This window comes from Schistocerca piceifrons, chromosome 6 (genome assembly GCF_021461385.2).
Source record: "Schistocerca piceifrons isolate TAMUIC-IGC-003096 chromosome 6, iqSchPice1.1, whole genome shotgun sequence".
In the NCBI taxonomy this organism is placed as follows: Eukaryota; Metazoa; Arthropoda; class Insecta; order Orthoptera; family Acrididae; genus Schistocerca; species Schistocerca piceifrons.
In genome coordinates this window covers 289,180,138-289,204,291 of record NC_060143.1, presented here as the reverse complement: position 1 = coordinate 289,204,291, position 24,154 = coordinate 289,180,138, and the positions used below count along the sequence as shown (strand labels likewise).

Genomic DNA, 24,154 nt, shown 5'->3' with positions numbered 1-24,154 from the left:
TCTTTGTGGATTAATGCACTTGGTCCAACAATGTTCGAATGCCGTGGTTCCATCTTGAAAATGAGTTTCCTCCAAGTCTGCAAAATAGTTGTTGACTCCGGCTATCAATTCTTCGTTTGAAGTGAATCTTCGTCGACCAAGCAAAATTTTCAGTTTTGGGAAGAGATGGAAGTCTGACGGAGCCATATCAGGTGAATAAGGTAGGTGTGGCAACTATTCATACCTTAGTTCATGTAATTTTGCCATGGCGATGGCACATATGTGTGGGGGCGCATTGTCTTGATGGAACATGACTTTCTTCCTTGCTAAACCTGGCCTTTTTTCGCGTATCTTTTGTTGCAATTTGTCAAGGAGGTTAGCATAGTATTCTCCAGTAACTGCTTGCCTAGAGTGGAGATAATCTACAAACAGAATCCCCTTCACTTCTCAGAAAACTGATGCCATGACCTTTCCTGCCGAAGGAATTGTCTTTGCTTTCTTTGGTGGTGGAGAATCAGCATGCTCCCCCCGCTTTGACTGTTGTTTTGTCTCTGGGGTGTAGTAGTGCACCCAAGTTTCATCTGTGGTCACAAACTGGCGCAAAAAATTTTGTTCGTTTCTCCTAAAACGGGCCAAACATTGTTCCAATATGTCCATTCTCATGCGCTTTTGATTGAGCATCAAGAGTCATGGCACCCGTCTGCAGATAATTTTTTCATTTCTCATTCTTGAGTTAAAATGTGATACACCCTTTCAGATGACACCTGGCAAGCGTGAGCAATTTCATGCACTTTCAATTGGGGATCCTGCATGACCATTTCGTGCACTTTTGCAATGATTTCTGGAGCAGTGACACATCTTGGCCAACCACTGCACAGATCATCATCTAAGCTCTCCCGACGAAATTTAAATTCATTTGTCCACTTGGCAAAAGTTGAATATGAGGGAGCAGAGTCCCCCAGTGTAGTCTGGAAATCAGCATGAATGTCCTTTGCTTTCATACCTTTCTTTACGAAGTATTTAATCACTGCTAAAATCTCTATTTTTTTCCATCTTCGCAAATCATTATGTGGGAACAGCAACAGAGCCACGTCACCACCACAGCTCTCTTCCAAGAGCACTGATGTGGCACATGTTTACAGGCAACAGTCCAATGAATATCATGTGAACAACTCGTTGCGCTAGTGCTGACCTCTCATGGTGATTCTGAGAACTTTTCAAACCACCCTCGTATATTGGATTTAACAGCAACAAATAGATGTGTCCTGTCTGAGGATACATTAAAACTGGTATCAGTGATGATAACATGGTTGTGGCAATAATGATTATCAAAATACAAACGACAACTGAAACAAGCAGAAAGATATACGTGTTCAGTAAACTAGATCAAAAATCAGTGATTTCATGTCTCAATGAGGAACTTGAAACTTTCAGCACAGGTCAGGAGCATGTAGAGGAACTCTGGCTCAAGTTTAAAAGAACAGTTGAACATGCACTGGATAGATATGTACCCAATAGAACAGTTCATAATGGGAGGGAACCTCCATGGTATACAGTCACTGTAAAGAAACTTCTAAAGAAACAGAGATTACTGTGTAATAGATGTAAAACAAAGTTTACAGCTATAGACAGGGAGATGCTAAATGAAACACGTTTGACTGTCAAGAGAGCAATGTGTGATGCCTTCAATGACTACCCGAGCAGAAAATTGTCAGATGACATTTTCACAAAATCCAAAGAAATTCTGGTCATATGTCAGTGGGCACCAAAGTTAGGCTGTCAGTGGCACCAAAATTAGTCTCCAGTTCCTAGTGAATGAGACAGGATCTGAAATTGAGGGTACCTAAACAAAAGCTGAAATGCCTAACACTGTTTTCAAATGTTCCTTTACAAATGACAACACAGGAGAATTGCCCCAACTTAATCCTCTTAACATCGAAAAGATGAGTGAAATAAGTATTGGTGTCAGTGGTGCTGAGAAACAGCTGAGATTTTTAAAACTGAACAAAGCTCAAAGCCCCAATGGAGTGTCAGATTCTTTACTGAATTTCAGGACGAGTTAGCCCCATCTCCTTAAATTCCCACCTTTTTGCAGTTTCTTCAATTTTAATCTACAGTTCATAACCAATAGATCGTGGTCCGAATCCACATCTGCCCCTGGAAATGTCTTACAATTTAAAACCTGGTTCCTAAATCTCTGTCTTACCATTATATAACCTATCTGATACCTTCTAGTATCTCCAGGCTTTTTCCATGTATACAACCTTCTTTCATTATTCTTGAACCAAGTGTTAGCTATGATTAAGTTATGCTCTGCACAAAATTCTACCAGGCGGCTTCCTCTTTCATTTCTTAGCCCCAATCCATATTCACCTACTATGTTTCCTTCTCTCCCTTTTCCTACTCTCGAATTCCAGTCACCCATGACTATTAAATTTTTGTCTCCCTTCACTATCTGAATAATTACTTTTATCGCATCTTACATTTGATCAATCTCTTCGTCATCTGCAGAGCTAGTTGGCATATAAACTTGTACTACTGTAGTAGGTGTGGGCTTTGTGTCTATCTTGGGCACAATAATGCGTTCACTATGCTGTTTGTAGTAGCTTACCCACACTCTTATTTTTTTATTCATTATTAAACCTACTCCTGTATTACCCCTATTTGATTTTGTATTCATAACCCTGTATTCACCTGACCAAAAGTCTTGTTCCTCCTGCCACCGAACTTCACTAATTCCCACTATATCTAACTTTAACCTATCCATTTCCCTTTTTAAATGTTCTAACCTACCTGATTAAGGGATCTGACATTCCACGCTCATTTTCCTCCCGATAATGACGTCCTCTTGAGTAGTCTCTGCCCAGAGATCTGAATGGGGGACTATTTTACCTCCGGAATATTTTACCCAAGAGGACGCCATCATCATTTAACCACACAGGAAAGCTGCATGCCCTCGGGAAAAATTACAGCTGTAGTTTCCCCTTGCTTTCAGCCGTTCGCAGTACCAGCACAGCAAGGCCGTTTTGGTTAGTGTTACAAGGCCAGATCAGTTAATCATCCAGACTGTTGCCCCTGCAACTACTGGTGGTCATATCTATACAAAATGCTGTGGGGACCAAGTTATTTGATCAACACAATACATTGTTTTACGAGTTGCTCTGCCTTTGATATTGTAGGAGTTACCAGTGGTGGGGCTGGAATGGGTGGTTGTGAATGGGTACATTGGGAAGGTTTTACAGGGAGGACTGCACAGGTAGGAAGTCTGGGATAGGGATAATGGTTTAGAAATCTCATAAGGTTTGATAGGATATTATGAAAGTTAGGAGGGTGATGAGAGGCTACAATGCATGGTGTGGGGGAGGAAATCGGGGAGACACGATCTCATTTCAGAGCCTGACCTGAGAAAATCATAGCCTTGGCTCAGGAAAGTACTGCAGCATTCACAGCCTGGATGGTACTAGGTGACAAGGGTTATGCTTCTGAGCTTTTCGGAAGTGGGAGCTATATTAATAAGACAATGAGAGGAGGGTACTGCTGGGGAGGTATGTCTTAACAATAACTGATCACTGGTTTCAGCTGAGCAACCAGCCAGCTTTGGATCAATTAATAACATGACTGCAGTGTCTAATCACTAGATTGGGTGAAGACACACTGCCATCAATGTAACACCTGCTTGTGCACCACGAATGTAAACACAAGTAAAGTTTTGCATGTTGCAAGTCGATGAAACAATCGTGTAAGCAATACCTTTCTTCTTTGGTCATGTAAGAATGTCACACACACTTTACAGTAACGTAGCACCATTAAATACAACACTCCAACACTCTTCTTTACCATCCTCTCCCTCCTCCCCCATCCCCTCCCTCACAGCATCCTAATGCGGCGCCTTGCAACCTTGTCTGGCTACCATATACTCTCTGAATGCTCCACCAGGCAGCACTGAATCCTCTTCCCCCACCACCACCCCGCCATCCCTTGCTTCCCCACCTCATTTCGGACTGATGCTTGCAATCAATGTGACACCACTGGATTCTGGCCAGAATGGCCCAAGCCAGTGGCCATGTGTGCTTGAGCTGTGATGCTTGTGTGTGCATTTTCTTTTCTGAAGAAGCCTTTGGCCAAAAGCAGAATGTTGACAGTCTTTTTGCTGTGCCTGTCTGCAATTCAATGTCACATCATTATGGTGAGCAGCAATCCATTCTTTTCATAATACTGTTGGTATTCCATATGCAGTCGTAAGTCATCCACATGACACAGACGCATACTATGATAAGACAACAAGAGGTATTTTAAGTATATTCTGGGAGCACAACTGAATACTGCACACAAATGGCTTCAAGCTCTTTCTTTAACAATATTCATGTATACTCATTGTGGTACAACTATCATATGGATATACCCTTAATTCTGGAATTTATGGAAATGAAGTTCTGTGTGTGTGTGTGTGTTTTTTTTTTTTGTGGTTTGAGGGCGCAAAACTTCTATGGTCATTAGCGCCCAGCCCGTGACGTAGAAAACAGGAAAAAAACGAAATTTAAAATCAGCAGCAATGGGAACAAAGTCATAAAATTTGAGAAATTAAGGCAGAAGGAATGCTTAAAAATCCACTAGAGAAAGGGGTTGGTTGTCCCCCAAAAAAAAAGGCTTCAAATGACTGACGTCATTTCACTGTCACTAAGAAACTGTAGAACGCGGTCAGCTGAGCGCGTGTCATCTGCTAAAATCGACGATAGATCAGGCGATAGCTGTAGACGGGAGCGTAACGGATTAAAATAGGGGCATTCAATTAAAAGGTGTCTGACCGTCCACGGCTGAGAGCAGTGGGGACAGAGTGGGGGAGGATCACCGCTTAAAAGATGTCGATGACTAAAAAGACAGTGTCCTATCCGGAGTCTAGCTAAAATTACCTCCTCCCGACGACGCGATCGGGAGGAAGAGGTCCATGCGCAAGGAAGGGCTTTCACTTCCCGCAATTTATTATGGGGAAGTGTTGACCAATGCGCATGCCATAAATGAGCAACTTGGCGACATAAACCGCTCCGTAGATCGGTAAACGGAAGAGACTGAATAACTGGCCGAGGAAGAGAGACTGCAGCCTTGGCCGCTATATCGGCCGCCTCATTTTCACAGATACCAGCGTGTCCTGGGAGCCAGAGGAACGCCACTGAGACGCCCCCCAGGTGGAGCAAGCGCAGACAGTCCTGAATCCGGTGGACCAGAGGGTGCACAGGGTAAAGAGCTTGGACACTTAGGAGAGAGCTGAGAGAATCTGAGCAGATTACGTACTGTATCCGCTGATGGCGGCGGATGTAGTGGACAGCCTGGAGAATAGCGTAAAGCTCCGCAGTATAAACCGAACACTGGTCGGGAAGCCGAAAGCGATTTGGGGTGTCGCCAACAATATAGGCACTCCCTACACCTAACGATGTTTTCGAGCCATCGGTGTAAATAAGTGTGGCTTCCGTCATTTGTGCACATAGAGCAGCAAATGCGCGACGGTAAACAAGTGTAGGGGTACCATCCTTGGGAAATTGACATAGGTCTCCGAGCAAGTCAATCCGGGGACGGAGCCAAGGCGGTGCTGTACCCCAAGTTGTCAAGAAGGTTTTAGGAAAGCGGAAGGAAAGAGAATGGAGCAGTTGACGGAAGCGGACTCCCGGGGGTAGTAGGGAGGAGGAGCGGCCTGCATACCCGACATCAAGGGAGGCATCGAAAAAAAGGTCATGGGCTGGATTAGCAGGCATGGAAGACAAATGGCTAGCATAACGACTCAGAAGGACTGCCCGCCGATTGGATAGCGGAGGTTCAGCAGTCTCAGCATAAAGGCTTTCCACAGGGCTGGTGTAAAAAGCTCCAGACACTAAACGTAATCCACGGTGGTGGATAGAGTCGAGACGCCGAAGAATAGACGGCCGAGCAGAGGAGTAGACTATGCTTCCATAGTCCAATTTCGAGCGCACTAAGGCGCGATAGAGGCGGAGAAGGACCACTCGGTCCGCTCCCCAAGAAGTGCCATTCAGGACACGGAGGGTGTTAAGGGAACGCAGACAGCGAGCCGAAAGATAGGAAACGTGGGAGGACCAGCACAGTTTTCTGTCTAACATAAGACCCAAGAATTTAGCGACGTCGGAAAACGGAAGATTGACAGGACCTAGATGTAAGGAGGGCGGAAGAAACTCCTTACGTCGCCAAAAATTAACACAAACGGTCTTACTGGGTGAGAAACGGAAGCCGGTTTCGATTCTCCACAAGTGGAGGCGATCGAGACATCCTTGAAGACGTCTTTCAAGAAGGCTGGTCCGTTGAGAGCTGTAGTAGATCGCAAAATCGTCCACAAAGAGGGAGCCCGAGACATCAGGAAGGAGACAATCCATAATTGGATTAATGGCAATGGCAAACAGTACAACACTCAGCACGGAGCCCTGGGGTACCCCGTTTTCTTGGGAGAAAATACGGGATAGAGTAGTGTTCACCCGCACCCTAAATGTGCGCTCTGCCATAAATTCGCGAAGAAAAAGGGGCAGCCGGCCTCGAAAGCCCCAAGAGAACAGTGTGCGGAGGATGCCTGTCCTCCAACAGGTATCGTATGCTCTCTCCAGATCAAAAAATATTGCTACCGTTTGGCGTTTCCGGAGGAAATTGTTCATGATATAAGTGGAGAGAGCAACAAGATGGTCAACGGCAGAACGATGTTGTCGGAATCCGCATTGGGCTGGTGTTAAAAGACTGCGGGATTCCAGCCACCAAGCTAAACGGTAATTCACCATACGCTCCAAAACCTTACAGACACTACTCGTGAGAGAAATGGGGCGATAGCTAGAGGGGAGATGTTTGTCCTTTCCAGGTTTCGGAACGGGAACGACAATAGCTTCCCGCCATCGCCTGGGAAAGGTACTGTCGGTCCAAATTCGATTATAAAGGCGAAGGAGGTAGCGCAGGCTATGGGTTGATAAATGCAGCAACATTTGGACATGGATACCATCCGGTCCTGGGGCGGAGGAGCGAGAAGAAGAGAGTGCATGTTGGAGTTCGCGCATGGAGAAAACAGTATTGTAGCTTTCGCGATTTTGAGAGGAGAAAGCAAGATGTCGCACTTCCGCTGCACGTTTATTTGGGAGAAACGCTGGCGGGTAATTTGAAGAGCTCGAAATCTCAGCAAAGTGCTGACCCAATGAGTTAGAAATTGCGACGGGGTCGACTAAGGTATCATGCGCGACAGTGAGCCCAGAGACCGGGGAGAAACTAGGCGCGCCTGAGAACCGTCGAAGCCGACTCCAAACTTCCGAGGAGGGAGTGAAGGTGTTAAATGAGCTAATAAAGAATTGCCAGCTTGCCTTCTTGCTATCGCGGATGACGCGACGGCATCGCGCACGGAGCTGCTTATATCGGATACAGTTGGCCAAAGTTGGATGGTGACGGAAAATGCGAAGAGCACGTCGCCGCTCACGTATTGCGTCATGGCATGCCTCGTTCCACCAAGGAACTGGGGGGCGCCGGGGCAATTCGGAGGTGCGTGGTATTGAACGTTCCGCAGCTGTGAGAATAACGTCGGTAACATGTGTGACCCCATCGTCGACGCTGGGAAAGCGACGGTCATCGAATGTCGCTAGAGACGAAAAAAGTGTCCAATCGGCTTGGGCAAACTTCCAGCGTCGCGAGCGCATATATGGCAGTTGAGGCTGCAGTCGAAGGACACATGGAAAGTGGTCACTCGAGTGTGTATCATCAAGGGCGAACCATTCGAAGCGCCGGGCTAGCGGAACAGTACCGACCGCAAGGTCCAAATGAGATAAATTTGCCGTGGAGGCAGACAAAAATGTGGGGACCCCAGTGTTGAGGCAGACTAGATCCGCTTGGTGGAAGACGTCTAGCAATAGTGAGCCACGTGGACAAGGATGTGGAGATCCCCAAAGCGGGTGGTGGGCATTGAAGTCCCCAACCAGCAAATAGGGGGGTGGAAGCTGATCAAGAAGATGAAGGAGATCAGCTCGTGCCAGTGGTGTAGACGATGGAATGTATACCGTACATAGAGAGAACGTGTATCCAGAAAGGGAAAGACGGACGGCGACAGCTTGGAAGGAACTGTTTAAGGGGATTGGGTGATAATGGAGAGTATCATGGAGCAGAATCATGAGTCCTCCATGGGCCGGAGTGCCTTCAACAGAGGGGAGGTCATATCGGACGGACTGAAAATGAGGGAGAACAAAGCGGTCATGGGGACGCAGCTTTGTTTCCTGAAGACAGAAGATGACCGGCGAGTAGGATCGTAAGAGGATCGACAATTCATCCCGATTGGCGCGAATGCCGCGGATAGTCCAGTGGATAATGGACATAGGGTGAACAGAAAATGGAGAAACGTGACCAAGGGTGCTGTCAACTCAACGACTGCTCAGAGCTTGCGACCGACAGCATGGAATGGCATTCAGTCGAAGGCAGAAGATCCTGATCCATAGGTTGGTCAGGAGCAGCTCCTGCCACCAACGATCGGCCAGTTGACCGGCCACCAGCAGTGCGCCTCGGCGACACGGAAGATGGCCGAGGGCGATTTCCGCCAGGTGGTGCTGTAGTTGGGACACGCCTTGGCGGAGAAGGAGAGGAACTGTGTTTCTTCGTAGCCTTCTTGGAGGTATGATGTTTAGATGAAGGAGGAACCGATGGTTGTGAAGTTGCAGTACGTAAAAACTCTTCACGAGAATGCTCTTTTTTCGAAGACTTGGCGTCTGACTTTTGGGCTCGAGATTTAGCAGAACCCGACGAAGGGTGAGCCATAGAGTGGGCAGGCGAAAGTGGTGAGGTTGAACGGGCGATCTTTGCGCTGGCCGATCTGACGACCGTGGTACTAAAGGTGAGGTCGCAAGTCTGCGTGGCCGCCTCCTTTGTTGGCCGAGGAGAAGCAAGGACAGTGCTGTATTTTCCTTTCTGAGGCACGGTGGGCTGTCGACTGGCGAGTAACTTTCGAGCAGCAAAGGTCGACACCTTTTCCTTCACTCTTATTTCCTGGATGAGCTTTTCATCCTTAAAAACGGGGCAATCTCGAGAGGAAGCAGCGTGGTCACCCATACAGTTGATGCAGTGAGGGGATGGAGGGGGACAAGCACCCTCATGGGCATCCTTGCCACACGTAACACATTTGGCCGGATTGGAACAGGACTGGCTGGTGTGATTGAACCGCTGACAACGATAGCAACGCGTAGGGTTTGGGACATAAGGGCGAACGGAAATTATCTCATAGCCTGCTTTGATTTTTGATGGGAGTTGAACTTTGTCAAATGTCAAGAAGACAGTGCGGGTTGGAATGATGTTCGAGTCAACCCTTTTCATAACCCGATGAACAGCGGTGACGCCCTGGTCAGACAGGTAGTGCTGAATTTCTTCGTCAGACAATCCATCGAGGGAGCGTGTATAAACGACTCCACGCGAGGAATTTAAGGTACGGTGCGGTTCCACCCGGACAGGGAAGGTGTGGAGCAGAGAAGTACGCAGCAATTTTTGAGCCTGGAGGGCACTGTGTGTTTCTAACAACAGGGTACCATTCCGTAATCTGGAACAAGACTTTACAGGACCCGCAATTGCGTCGACACCTTTCTGAATAATGAAAGGGTTGACCGTGGAAAAGTCGTGACCTTCATCAGACCGAGAAACAACAAGGAACTGTGGCAACGATGGAAGAACTGACTGTGGCTGAGACTCAGTGAACTTACGTTTGTGAGCAGACATAGTGGAAGGTGAGGAAACCATTGCGGAAGAATCCCCCATGATTACCGGCGTCTCCGATGGCGCGCTCCTCCCTTGTGGGGGGCCTCACCGAGGGCACACCCGCCTTAGGTGATTGTTCACACCTCAGGTCACACCTCCCGATAAACGGACGGAGGGACCAATCGGCACTTTCGGAAGGTATCAGCTCGGGTAATCACCCCTCCCTGGGCCTGGCCTTTACCAGGGGGTACGTACGTGTCCTACCTGTCTACCCGGGGCGGGGAATTACGCGTTACCCCGTCACCGGCTACGCATGGAAGTGCGTGGGTCGGCCTTCAGACACGCACAGGGAGGAAGAAAGAGAAAGGGAAAGGAATGAAGAGGGGGTCTCAAACGCCGCAGCGGAGAAAAGGGTAAAGAGAAGAGGTAAGGAAAGGAGAAGGACAAAGGAAGGAAGAAGACATACAAGCAAGGCAGAAGAAGAATGCGGTACATTTACAAGCGTCCGTCTCCGGACGTAGGCGCAAACCATACTCCCAGAGGGGGAGAAAGTGAAGGAAAGAGCCAGAGGTGAGGGGGGGGGGGGGGGGGTGAAGACAGGGGATGGGGAAGGATGCGGAAAGGGAAGGTATGCAGCCCGGAAAGGAAGGAAGGCCACATTAGCTCGGGGCCCCGTGCTCGCTACGCACGTATCCACAAAAGAGTTGTGGATCCCCTGGGGGGGTGTGTGTGTGTGTTGCCTCATTCCTGCAATTTAATGTTTGGAATTATTTATTTCACTGCACTAGTCCTAACAGGTTATGGGTCTAGACGTCATTAAGTATTCTGGTAAACAGAAGAAAAGACTCACGGAAATAGTCTTGAATTCAAGAGTGTAGTGAAAGCTATTGGGATGAGCTGTGCGAATTTGCTGTGGAAGCATATTTACGCTTTGACTATTTACGAGACAGTGAATGGTACACTGAAGCCCACTGAGTAACATTATTCATATAAGGACTAAAAATAAATGTTGTGTGACTAGGGCCTCCGGTCGGGTAGACTGTTTGCCGGGTGCAAGTCTTTCGATATAACAACACTTCGACGACTTGCGCGTCGATGGGGATGAAACGATGATGATTAGAACAACACAACACCCAGTCCCTTAGCAGAAAAAATCTCCGACCCAGCCGGGAATCGAACCCGGGCCCTTAAGATTGACATTCTGTCGTGCTGACCACTCACCTACTGGGGGCAGACATATAAGGTCTGGAAGGCAATAATAAAGTAGATATAACTGATTCATCCAGTAGACTACGAACACACAGAGAAAGCTGCAATGGCAAGACACAAGGAAACCTAGATTATTCTGGGAGCTTATAACCACTCCACCGGATAAGTGCAAAAATGTGGACGAGTCCACGAACCAGATAATATCTACATCAAATGAACTCAGGGACATTGGGAATGAGATTGCCAGTGAATGGATAGGCACACTATTGCTAGCAGGGCTACTTAAAAAATGTGCAACCATGGCTGTGGGGTTAAAATGCTCAGGCATACTGATTATGAAAGAAAGTCTAAACGTGAAGATGTTGCAGGACATGAAAAATACGTCTGAGTGCCATACTCCAGAGGAGAGAACAGCTTCAGCACTTTATTCTAAGAAGCAAAAGAAGAAACGAATGAAGTTCTACAACTGTCAGAAGATGGGTCAACTGCATCCCAATGCCACAAAACGTTACGATGCAAATAGCCCAGAGAGGAGAACTGCTAATCTATGTAAAGCACACTCCTTTTATTACTATTACTTAATTTCAGGCAGAGGGGAGATAAAGGCAAGAAAAGGGAAGAAATTATTGATGTCAGCTGCATCAGGACTTTATGCAGAATCAGTGGTGACAAGTGAAAACATGTGCCAGACTGGGACTCAAACCCATGATCTCTTGCTAACTAGAGTGTTGCGCTAACCACTGCACCATATACACACACTGTTTATCGCAACTGCACCGACTATTTCAGCATGCTTCCCAACTGACCCACACTTCTATTGTGTGCCACCTAACCGCATTCCCCATCCACATCCTCCATGCTTGCTGCTCTGAGATTCCCACAGGAGGTTGAAGACAACTGTGCACCTGCACTAAAGATGGTGGATTCATGTCCCATTGAGGCATTGAGGTGAATCAATTACATGAATGCGTGGTTCCTGTTCTTACAGAGTTTTAAGTGCAAGGGATAAGCGTGAAACTACGAACTAACGACAACAACAATCTCATGCTCTGCTAAAAAACTGTCAACTTTGTGAAACACTGGCCGAAATTACATTGATTTCTATCAACTTAAAAATTTTTGTTGTATTTGAACAGGTTTGCAATGAAAGTTCTCATACATTTATGGATATCGTATACATACTGTCACAATCTGAGGCCAGAAGAACCCCTAAAAACCTAAACATCAATGGGAAATACTTCAATGGAGTGTCCTCTTAACTACTTGGGAGCCCTAATAACAAATGATAACAGTATTGGAAAGGCTATAAGGGAAAGAATACAAGCAGGAAACAGAGCTTACTTTGCAAATATGCTGCTTTTCAAAAATAGCCTTTTTACAAGAAAAACTAAACTGCTAATATATAATTCCCTAGTCCGCCCAGTTATCACATACAGCTCAGAGATATGGACGTTGACAGAAAACGATAAAAATGCACTAAGAAGCATTGAGCGGAAAATACTACGCAAAATCTATGGGCCAATAAGGAAGGAAGAAGGCTGGAGAATACGCTACAATGCTGAATTACAAGAGTTAATACAAGGCAGGGACATAGTAAAATTTGTGAAATCACAGCAAATACGATGGCTAGGACACTTGGAGAGAATGGCAGAGGATAGAATTCCAAAGAAAATTATGAAAGGTATGATCCATTCAATTAGGCGAAAAGGGAGACACAGAAGAAAATGGATCGACGAGGTAATAATGGATTTCACCAATATGGGAGTCCGGGGGTGGGAAAGTGCAGCAAATAACTGAGAAGTGTGGAGGAAGATTGTTGAAGAAGCCAAGGCTCATCAAGGGCTGTAGCGTTACTGAAGAAGAAGAAGAAGAAGAAGAAGTAGTATACATACTGAAAATCTATGCTGAATACTGAACATCTATGCTGATTTTTAAGTGAAGGTAACATTCAAAGGCAAACATCTTGTTCTTCAAAAACCATTACTTGATTCTGAACACAAGTCAGTATTATATTTGGTTATGAGAAGCTGTAATGATTTACCTAGTGGGTTGCAAATGAGGAATTCGGTCATTGTTCACATACTCGAATACTGCTGAAAAATGTTACCAGCTTCTAATCAGCTTTAGAACAAGATAATGACATTCAGATTAAAGAAGAAAGAAAATTAATCTGGAATTCAATGTTTAAAAAACAAACCGAATCACATTAAACTGACTGCAATTGTTATCACAAGAATAAATTACACCGGAAAACCCATTGTGGAAATAGTCCAACACATGTCACTACATCGTGGGACAAGCAACAGCTCAAGGATTGAAATGAATTGTGATTGAGATCTTTTGATTGGTTGGTTGGTTTAAAGAGAGAGAAGGGACCAAACAATGAGGTTATCGGTACCTTGTTCCAAATAAGACAGTGCCACAAGTTTGAGAATAAAACGGACGAAACATATAACACAAAATGGAAAGAAAGGAAAACCCACAAGAACGAAGGAAAGGCAACGAACATTAAAAGGAACAAAAGAGGACAAGAAAACAACAAAGAGACGCTAGAAACAGAAGAGAGTAAAACATGAAAGCAGATTACAGTGGCACGCCAACCACGAGAACAAAAAGGGAAAGCCAGCCACTCTGCAACACATTAAAACCTCCACCCTAAATGCACTAGGGTGGAAGACACAGGGGGACAAAGGACATGCGCTAAAACCTATATAGAAATATAAAACTCACTCTCACAGATAAAACATAAAACTAAAGCTGCTGTGGAGGCATTGTTGCCCAACACTGAAGGCAGGGTGCTGGGAAAGTTAAAAGTCTGCCACAGAGCGGCTAAAAGTGCACAGTCCAGCAAGAGGTGGACGACTGTCATTTGGGAGCCACAGCGACACTGAGGTGGGTCCTCGCAACGGAGTACGTATCCATGCGTTAGCCACGTATGGCCAATGCGGAGCCGGCAGAGGACAACTGATTCCCTGCAAGAGGCCCGCATGGAAGACTTCCACACATTCATAGTCTCCTTAATGACACACAGTTTGTTATGCGTGCTGTTATGCCATTCCATCTCCCAAAGCCGGAAGACCCTGCGCTGCAAGACAGAACGCAGGTCAGCTTCGGAGATGCCTACCTCCAGAAGTGGTTTCCGCGTCGCCTGTTTGGCCAGCCTATCGGCAAGTTCATTGCTGGAGATTCTGACGTGTCCTGGGGTCCACTCAAACACCATGGAGCAGCGGGACTGTTCCAGGGCATAGATGGACTCCTGAATGAACGCTACCAGAGGGTGGCGAGGGTAGCACTGGTCGATAGCTTGTAGGCTGCTGAATGAGTCAGTACACAAGAGAAATGACTCACCAGGGCATGAGTGGATGTACTCAAGAGCACGAGATATGGCCGCCAGCTCTGCAGTGAAAACACTGCTGCCAACTGGCAAGGAGTGCTGCTCAATATGTCCTCCATGAATATATGCGAAGCCTAAGTGACCATCAGCCATTGTGCCGTCAGTGTAAACCACTTCAGAGCCCCAGAACATGTCAAGAATCGAGAGGAAGTGACAGTGGAGAGCGGCGGGGTTAATGGAGTCCTTAGGGCCATGCAAAAGGTCCAGACGAAGTTGTGGCCGAGGCATACACCATGTAGGCATACGTGAACGGACCGCAAGCAGAGGTGGTAAAGGGAAGAACTCCAGTTCGGAGAGAAGGGACCGCATGCGAACTGCAATCGTTAGCCCTGATCTGGGCCGCCGATGCGGGAGATGGACTGCCAAGGGCGGGAAAAGAAGACAGTTATTTGGATGCACAGGGGAACTATGAATGTGTGCTGCGTAACTGGCGAGCAGTTGCAAACGTCTGATCTGTAGTGGAGGGACACCAGCCTCCACCAGTACGCTGGTCACCGGACTCATCCTAAAAGCTCCTGTCGCTAATCGAACCCCACAGTGGTGCACAGGGTCGAGTAAATGCAATGCAGGAGGTGCTGCCGAACCATAAACCACGCTCCCATAGTCAATTCGGGATTGGACAAGGGCTCTGTAGAGCTGCAGCAGTGTGCAGCGATCTGCACCCCAATTGGTGTTGCTCAGGCAACGGAGGGCATTGAGGTGCTGCCAGCACTTCTGCTTAACCTGACGAAGATGAGGGAGCCAAGTCAATTGAGTGTCGCAAACCAGTCCTAGGAATTTATATGTCTCCACTACAGTGAGTGGATCGTCATTAAGATAAAGTGTTGGTTCTGGATGAACGGTATGACGCCGACAGAAGTGCATGACACAAGACTTTGCAGCTGAAAACTGGAAGCCGTGGGCTAGAGCCCATGACTGTGCCTTGTGGATGGTTCCCTGGAGGTGCCGCTCAGCAACAACAGTACTGGAGCAGCAGTGCGAAATGTAGAAGTCGTCTGCATAGAGGGAAGGTGAGACGGAGGGCCCGACTGCTGCTGCTAGACCGTTAATGGCCACTAAAAATAGAGAGACACTCAATACAGAGCCCTATGGGACTCCATTCTCCTGGATATGGATAGAACTATGGGAGTCACCAAGTTGGACACGGAAAGTATGGAGAAACAGGAAGTTTTGGATGAAAATCGGGAGTGGTCCCCGGAGACCCCACTCATACAATGTGGCAAGGATATGACGTCGCCAGGTCGTGTCATATGCCTTATGTAAGTAAAAAAAGACGGTAATCAGGTTTTGCCGTCTGGAAAAGGCGGTTTGGATGGCAGACTTGTGGTCAAAAGATTATCAGTGGTAGAGCAACCCTGGCAGAAGCCGCTGGATCCAGCAAGCCACATGACTCCAGGACCCAACCCAACCGCCAACATACCGTATGTTCCAGCAGCTTACAAACAACGTTGGTGAGGCTGGTGGGCTGATAGCTATCCACATCAAGCGGGTTTTTACCGGGTTTGAGCACTGGAATGATGGTGCTCTCCCGCCATTGCGATGGAAAGACGCCATCTCACCAGATCCGAATGAAGATGACGAGAAGATGAGGCTTGTAGTCAGACGAGAGGTGTTTTATCATCTGGCTGTGGATCCGATCAGGCCCAGGGGCTGTGTTGGGGCAATGTGCAAGGGCACTGAGGAGCTCCCGCTCTTTAAATGGGGTGTTATAGGATTCACTGCTGTGTGTAGTGAATGAGAGGACATTCCGTTCCACCCGCCATTTGAATGTGCGAAAGGCTGGGGGTAATTCACCGATGCAGAGGCTCAAGCAAAGTGCTCAACAATCGCATTTGCGTTGGTACATAATTCGTCATTTATGGTAACACCGAGGACAGCTGTTGAGGTCTGGTACCCGAAAAGACGTTTGATCTTTGCCCAGACTTGGGAAGGTGCTGTGTGGCACCCAATGGTGGAGACGTATCTCTCCCAACACTCCTTCTTCCATTGTTTGATACTGTAGCGAGCACGGGCATGGAGCCTTTTAAAGGCAATGAGATGCTCCAGGGAAGGGTGCCACTTATGCCGCTGTAGAGCTCACTGATGCTCCTTAATTGCTTCAGTGACTTCCGGCGGCCACCAAGGGACAGCCTTACACTTTGAGCACCCTAAAGAGAGAGGGATAACATTTTCTGCAGCAGAAACAATTTTGCTTGTCACCTGCTCAACCATCACATCGATGTTACCGTGTGGGGGAGATTCAGCGGTGACAGCAGAGGTGAAAGTTCCCCAGTCCGCCTTGTTCAAAGCCCATCTGGGCAGGTGCCCATGTACCTGATGCTGGGGCAGTGACAGGGAGATGGGAAAGTGGTCACTACCACACAGGTCGTCATGTGCTCTCCAGTGGATAGATGGTAGAAGTCCTGGGCTGCAAATTGATAAATCAATGGCCAAGTAACTACCATGTGTCACACTGAAATGTGTGGCGGCCCCAGTATTTAAGAGGCAGAGGTCGAACTGTGACAGTAAAGTTTCGACATCTCTGCCTCGGCCAGTAAGCATGGTACCACCCCACAAGGGGTTATGGACATTAAAATCTCCCAGTAGTAGGGAAGGTTTAGGGAGTTGATCAATCAGTGCAGCTAATACCTTCAGGGGTACTGCACCATCTGGAGGAAGATATACATTGCGGACACCTCGCCGCTCTAAATTGGCGCGCATCTCATTGTCGGACTGCAAAAGGACTCTATGAAATATGATACCCTGGACCATATTTAAGCTCTTACGGGGCGTGATGGTTACAGGAACATCCCCCAGCTTGTCACAAGCGAGTAACTCCCGTGACTGGGTAGAGGATGCTTTTTTGATCAAGACTGACCCAGATCTCATTTTGGACAAGCCCTCCACCTCCCCGAACTTCTCCTCTAAATACTCAACAAAAAACTGAGGGTTCATCGTCATGAAAGATTCCCCATCAGCTCTCGAACATACAAGGAACCGGGGCGAATAAGATCCGCTGCCATCCTTAGCCTGACGTTCCTCCCATGATGTTGCCAGGGAGGGGAACGATTTGGGGTCGTACTCCTGTGCACTGAATTGAGTTCGTAATCACTTAGAAACAGCTGGTGTTTTACCACCAGCAAGAGATGATGGACTATGCTTCATCGCGGGTCATCCGCCCTGATGCCACCCAATCTGACCAGGGGCCCTCCCCACGGGCGCCACGCAGCTGCAGCAAAGGCCACCTGGCAGGATGGCCTTTGCCGGGAGTCCCGATGCCCCAGGGGGATGGGCATCTACCCCTTGGCATAGGTGGGGAGTTAATGGCGCAGGCATCAGCAGAGCGATCCCTGTGTGGTCATGGGGCTACAACCAATAGGGTACATGACGGCCCCACCACAACGGACTGACTACCATGCTGGATATCAGGTGCAAAGAAGTCCATGATCATTGTCAACACAGAAATCGACATTGCATACTGCATGGTGGAAAATGCACCCAGGAAGGTGTCATCCCCATGAGATGGAGAATGGGCAGGACTGCAATGGGATGACAAGAAAATGGGCTCAAGATCTCAATGCACGATGGAAACGATGCATCTTGTAAGGCACCCTTTGCCAACTGGCTTACTCTTCGGGAAAATTTTGAAGAATGGAGTCAAACCCTACAGGGGACTGTCACAAAGGCTGAAACGTGTGAAACTCCTTTTAGTCATCTCGTACGACAGGCAGGAATACCTAGGGCCTATTCTAACCCCCTGACCCGCAGAGGGACGAGATCTTTTGTTTATGTATTTGTTGTCATTGTTGTTGTTACATATGACCTGCACCCTAGAAGATATTGCCACTGCTGCTCAAGCACAGGATTTAGTTGGAGGGAGCATAGTGACACCAGCTTGGTTGTGAACTAGTATCAGTGCAGGGAGGGGAGTAGCGAGTGGACAGAAGTTACGCTTTGGTGCCAACCTGAGAATGTAAACAGTGTACTTTGGCTTTTTATGAACATCTACCATGTTTAAACCGCAGTTTACCTGAATTTATTTGCACTCAGAATCGAAATGAATTTAAAATTGGCTAAACACTCAAGAATAGCATACGTTTCCGCAGGAGATGCTAAAAGTCTATCCAGATTTGGACCGGTGGCATACTTATGTATTTAGTGCTGCAATACTGTCAATGCGCACTGTGAGGTATGATGGGAACGGTAGCAGCTGGGTCAGCTGCTGGTTCTACACAAACAATGAGAGAAGGGCAGGAAGACGATATGTTTGCAAGCAAGAGACACTGTAACATTCTCACGTCAGTACACAAGCGAAATACATCATAAACCAGCTGTGTTCTCAGGTTCCACTATGACCACAGCTTCAGAAATCTTAACATATTTAGAAGAAACAATCAAATATTTGTGACAGAGGAGGTATAAGTTTCACAGCTGTCCTATGATGATGATGATTACAAATAGTGATACCATAGACAACAGGCACGGTAAACAAAAATGGGAGTGAAGATAACAATTAATGTAAACAATTTCCTTTTGTTTATTTTATTTCCCTTGTATTATCAAAACGTGGACATCAATAAATTGCACATGTTTAGAAAGGTGTAATGTTGATGTAACAATTTAGACAGATACCTTACATCGATAAAAAGTTTGTAATTTTGATTAGTCAGAATATGTCAGAGCAACAACTGAAGACTAGCAGATAAAGGCAAACCACAGTTTTTTGCAAAATGATATACCACAGAGCAAAAAGGGATAATAACGAGAAGCATAAAACTGAAAGAGAAAATATAACTAACTGTTGCTTTAAGCGATCCAGAAGAAGAGAAGTCACTGATGGCTCTCTCAACTTAAAAAAGAATGAATAAAAAGTTAATTTTCCTCTCTTCTGTTAAGCTTCGCTGTATAAACATAATTCATGACAGTAGTAAAAAGGGCCAAACCACTGTATAGTTAACACCCCCTCCCCCCCCCCTCGCCCCTCCCTTATCCCTCTCTCTGTTGCCCAAGCTAACTACACTGTATTGACGCTGCAGCTTACCTAGGATGAGGGGTGGTGTTGGCAGAGTGAACGAGAGGAAAACAGCAGCAGGGAACAGAAGGCAACATTGAAGGGAAGAGTTGTTTATGGTTGAAAGAGAAATGTAGGAAGCACACAGGATAGGAATGTGGCACTGGTGATAGAACAGAGAAGAAAGTGGACTTCAGAGAGAAGGAAGTGAGTGTAGAAAGAGTGAAGTGGGATTAAGGGAACCGGACTGGAGGGAGTTATGGTACAGGGACTGTGGGGGACTGAAGCAAAGAGGATTGCACGATATAATGCGCATGCCCCTAAGTCAATCCAACATGTCCCTAATCCCCATGAACCAGACGCAAAGCAGCACCTCTTCATAACCTCTGACTGAAACAATTTAAGTATGCATCAACTATTTGATGAACCGTTACCTTTACGCCTTCCATTGTTTATACTCCACTAAGTACTTTTTATTGCCATATTTCTATCTATTTATATCAAAGATCCACTTTTAACAGAGTGAGTGTAACTACATATTATGTGCATATTCTTATACACAGCCAGTGCTATACATACAAAGGACATTAGCAACCGAAATAATGATGTTTCTACCTGTCAAATACACAATAAATTATTTCACGGAACAAATGATATAGTTTACCTTTTATGCATACAGCTTGTGTCTCCTGGAGAGCTGCTTTCAGTTCCATTCCACTTGCCTGCACGTGTTCTAAAAGATCATCAAACGTATACAACTGTCCCTCTAATTCATCTTCCAGTTCTGGACCGCGATAAGGTGCTTCCTTCAAAAGCTGGTATAGTTTCTTCAATTTTGGTTTTGATGGATGCAGTTCAAAATATTTGTAGAAAACACCCAAAACCTGAACACACAAAACTGAAATTTATTATAAAACAATGGAAAATCCAGGATGGACCATAACAATATTATAATTGGACTGGTGCTACTCACCACACAGTGGAGATACTGAGTCGCAGATAGGCACAACAAAACGACTGTCACAAAATGAGCTTTCAGCCAACACACACACACACACACACACACACACACACACACACACACACACACACACACACAAAAGCAAATACGCATGACAACAGTCTCTGGCAGTTGAACCCAGACTATGAGCAGCAGCACATCATGAGAAAGGCAATTGGATGGGGATAAGGAGGAGGCTGAGGTGGGGAGAGAGAGGGATAGCAGGGTAGGGGTGGGGGACAGTAAAATGCTACTACACTTCGAGACAGCGTCGATGGCCTCCCGGTCGACGATGCGCAGTAGACAGCTGCGCAGCTGGCCAATGAGCCCTCATTTGGTTTCCGCGCCTCGTATTGTCTGAAGCTCCATCATATTTCAGAGTTTAACCATGTTTTACGTGTGGAAAAGTGCGGTTGGCCAATTTCTGTTGTATACTGTGTCTTCTCTGAGTTTTGCCATAATGGCTGAAACACCTAAACATCGTCAAGTGTTTCACAAAGAGGCAAGAGACCTTATTTTTAGAGTGTACTCTTTCTTCAAGCGTGAGGCAGTTTAAGGCGAGCTGATCTGCGAGGTTGCCAAGGTGCAGGAACGTACTGCAGTGGCCTGTGGCAATACTGGTGTACGAACTGTCAGGTGCCTTATACAGGAGACGAAGATGTCAGAGCAGGCAGTTGGCAATGCAGTGTTTCGGTCTCCAGGGAAGAAACATAGCGTTCCGAAGAGGGTAAAAGGAATCGACGACTTCGATTAAAATGTGTTACGTCGCAAGGTTTTCGAATTTTATGAAAGAGGCGAGTTCCCCAGAGCAGCAAAATTGTGCACTGTTATGCATGAAGCTACTGGGTTTGATGGAAGTGCAAGATCAATGCAAAGAATGTTGAAGAACATTGGATCTAAATATGTAAAGTCCAATGACGGGCGCAAATTTTTAATGGAGTGTAATGATATTGCTGCTGCTAGGATTATGTTTCTAAGAAAAATGCACGACATCAGATATAAAGGAACATCAGCTGTCTATTACTTGGATGAGACATGGGTAAATCAAAGCCATACTAGAAATTTTATTTGACAAACAACAGATGGACAAAGCAGTTTGAAAGTTCCAGTGGGAAAAGGAGGGCTTCTTATAATATGTCACGCTTGTTCTGCTGCTACCGGGTTTGTGCCTGAAAGCAAACTTATTTTCAAATCAAAATCAAAAACCACATCTGACTACCACACCAAAATGAATGGAGAAACATTTCGAGAATGGTTTCAGAATCAGCTGTTGCCTTATTTGCATCCAGACTCTGTCATTGTTATGGACAATGCAAGCTATCTCACTGTTGTCGTCAACAGGGCTCCCACTATAAGCACAAGGAAAAGTGATATTGTTTCTTGGTTGCGAAATAATAATGTATCGCACAGTGAAACACAAACAAGAGCAGAGCTTTTGGAACTGGTGAAGATGTCAAAGATCAGCATTAAAAACAACGAAATTGACTCGATAGTTAAGCAACATGGACACAGAGTGATATGAGTATCTCCTTATCACTGCCATTATAACCCCATTGAACTGGTGTGGGCACAGGTGAAGAAATACATGGCAGACAAAAATACTACATTTAAAATAGCCGACACTGAAAGACTCTCCCACGAAGCAATAGAGTAAATCACCGTTGCTGATTGGGAAGCTTGCATGCGTCACACTGACAAACTGCAAGAAGTAGATTACCAGAAAGAAGTTGTCAGAGATGAAATAATGGATTCGTTAATCGTCAGTCTAGCTCTCATATCCAGTGACTGCACTTCCGAAGGCAGTGACAATGAAAGCTCCGAGTAAAAAGGTGTGTGAATGGAATGTAAACTTACTCTGTAATTATCATGAACATTTACTTTCTTCTCAAGCTGTCTGTGCCGTAGAAAGCAGTTCAGTGGAATATCTATTCTGTAATGACAATTTTATTTTACTTCTTTTTTTTTCTTTAAATTAAATGCCTTTTCATGCTGCAATCTGTTTTATTAATCCAGACACATTTAGAATTTTATTTTAAGGCATCATTGGTGGTTATCATCTGATGTAGTACACTGCAGCTATTATATGCTGTCATGTAGATTTTAAAACAGTTTACGCCCTTCTTTTTGCATAAATAAATTTTACTTATGATTATATGCAGAAATAAGGATGTGAACCGTTCTTAAATCTACAATGACCGCTTATAGCCACAGTGTACTATTTCAGATGATATCCACCGATAAAGCCTTAAAATAAAATGTGGAATGCATCTGGATTAATAAAACAAATTGCAGTTAGAAAAGGCGTTTACTTCAAAAAACGATTATTTATATACTTGCTGCGGATAATGGCCATTCAAACAAATTTGTTTATTTTACTTCTCTCTCTATTCTGTCTACGATATAACATAGATTAAAATACTGTTCGTCCTGGGGGCTGGGGTGGGTATTTTAGATTTGATTCTTTCGTCTTTTTATTTATAAAGCAAGAGGAATGGAAGGCGTAATCTTTCTGTAAGGTGCAATTTATTATAGAATCCATTCTGTAGTGAGAGAGTATGTATCACTATTTCGTAATGTAGTTACGACTGGGAAAAATTGAATAGACATTCCATTCTGTTATGTGTATGTTGCAGTTATTAGGTACATTTAATAAATTTATCACGGAACGGGGAGTAGAGCACCATGAACCTGACTGTAGCGAGACAGGTCAAACACCGGCTAAAGCAGCTGTCCATAGTGTAGCTGCCGTCAATTCGCCCATCACCAAGTTGACAACGCAGCACTCCTAGGAAGCTGCACGGCACGGCGCGGCGACAGGCCATTAACACTGTCGCAGACTATAGTGCGAACATGCAGGGATCAGGTGGAGAGTGGGAAGTGGGAGAGCAGTTAGGTGCAGTATGTTGAGAGGTTAGACAGAGGGCAGGGGGGAGGGGGGGGGGGGAGATAGCAGAAAAGGAGAGAAGTAAAAAGACTGGGTGTGTTGGTGGAATTAGGACACTGACTAATGAGGGTTGAGGCCAGGAGTGTTATGAGAATGTAGGATATACTGCAGGGAGAGTTCCCACTTGTGCAACTCAGAAAAGCTGGTATTAGTGGAAGGATCCACATGACACAGGCTGTGAAGCAGTCAGTGACATTGACAACAGCGAGTTGGGTGGCATGCTCAGCAGCAGGTTGGTCGAGCTGTTTCTTGGCCACTGTTTGTCGGTGGCCATTCATGCGGGTAGACAGCTTGTTGGTCATCACGCCCATGTATAATGCAACAAAGTGGTTCCAGCTTACCTTCTGGATAACATGACCAGTTTCATCATTAGTCATTGTCCTTACCCATCTAGCCCCTTCCCTACACAGCCCTCTATTCCACCAACACACCCAGTTCTTTTACTTCTCTCCTTTTCCGCTACCCATCCCCCCTCCCCCCTCTCCACCACCGTCCATCTAGCCTCCTGATTGCACCTAGCTGCCCTACCCTCTCTCCACCTAGCCCCTGGATGCTCCCACTAGCAGCAGCTTACTGTTCCCCACTCCTACCCCACTATCCCCCTCCCCCCTCCTCTGCCTCCTCCTTACCACCATCCTGTTGCCTCGACCATCATGCACTACTGCTTGTAGTCTGGCTTCAGCTACCGGAGACTGTGGTCTGGTCCTGTGTGTGTGTGTGTGTGTGTGTGTGTGTGTGTGTGTGTGTGTGTATGTGTGTGTGTGTGTATGTGTGTGTTTTTGACAAAGGCCTTGTTGGCCGAAAGCTCATTTTGAGACATTCTTTTTCTTGTGCCCATCTGCGACTCAGCATCTTCGCTATTTGGTGAGTAGCAGCCATCCTTTTCATGATACTGTTGACATGCCTTATAGATTACCTTCATTATCCTAAAATTTAGGC

The 24,154-nt window shown here is 46.1% G+C and overlaps 1 protein-coding gene across 2 annotated transcripts in view; it reads right to left on the bottom strand.

Moving 5' to 3' along the window:
- The window catches only part of LOC124802929 (sister chromatid cohesion protein DCC1-like), a 114,922-nt gene that overhangs the window by 30,702 nt on the left and 60,066 nt on the right, over window positions 1-24,154 (bottom strand). For both annotated transcript variants that reach the window (XM_047264006.1, XM_047264008.1), the window contains one exon: window positions 19,936-20,155. In XM_047264006.1, the coding sequence (XP_047119962.1) occupies window positions 19,936-20,155 (220 nt within the window). The remainder of the gene's footprint in view (window positions 1-19,935; window positions 20,156-24,154) is intronic.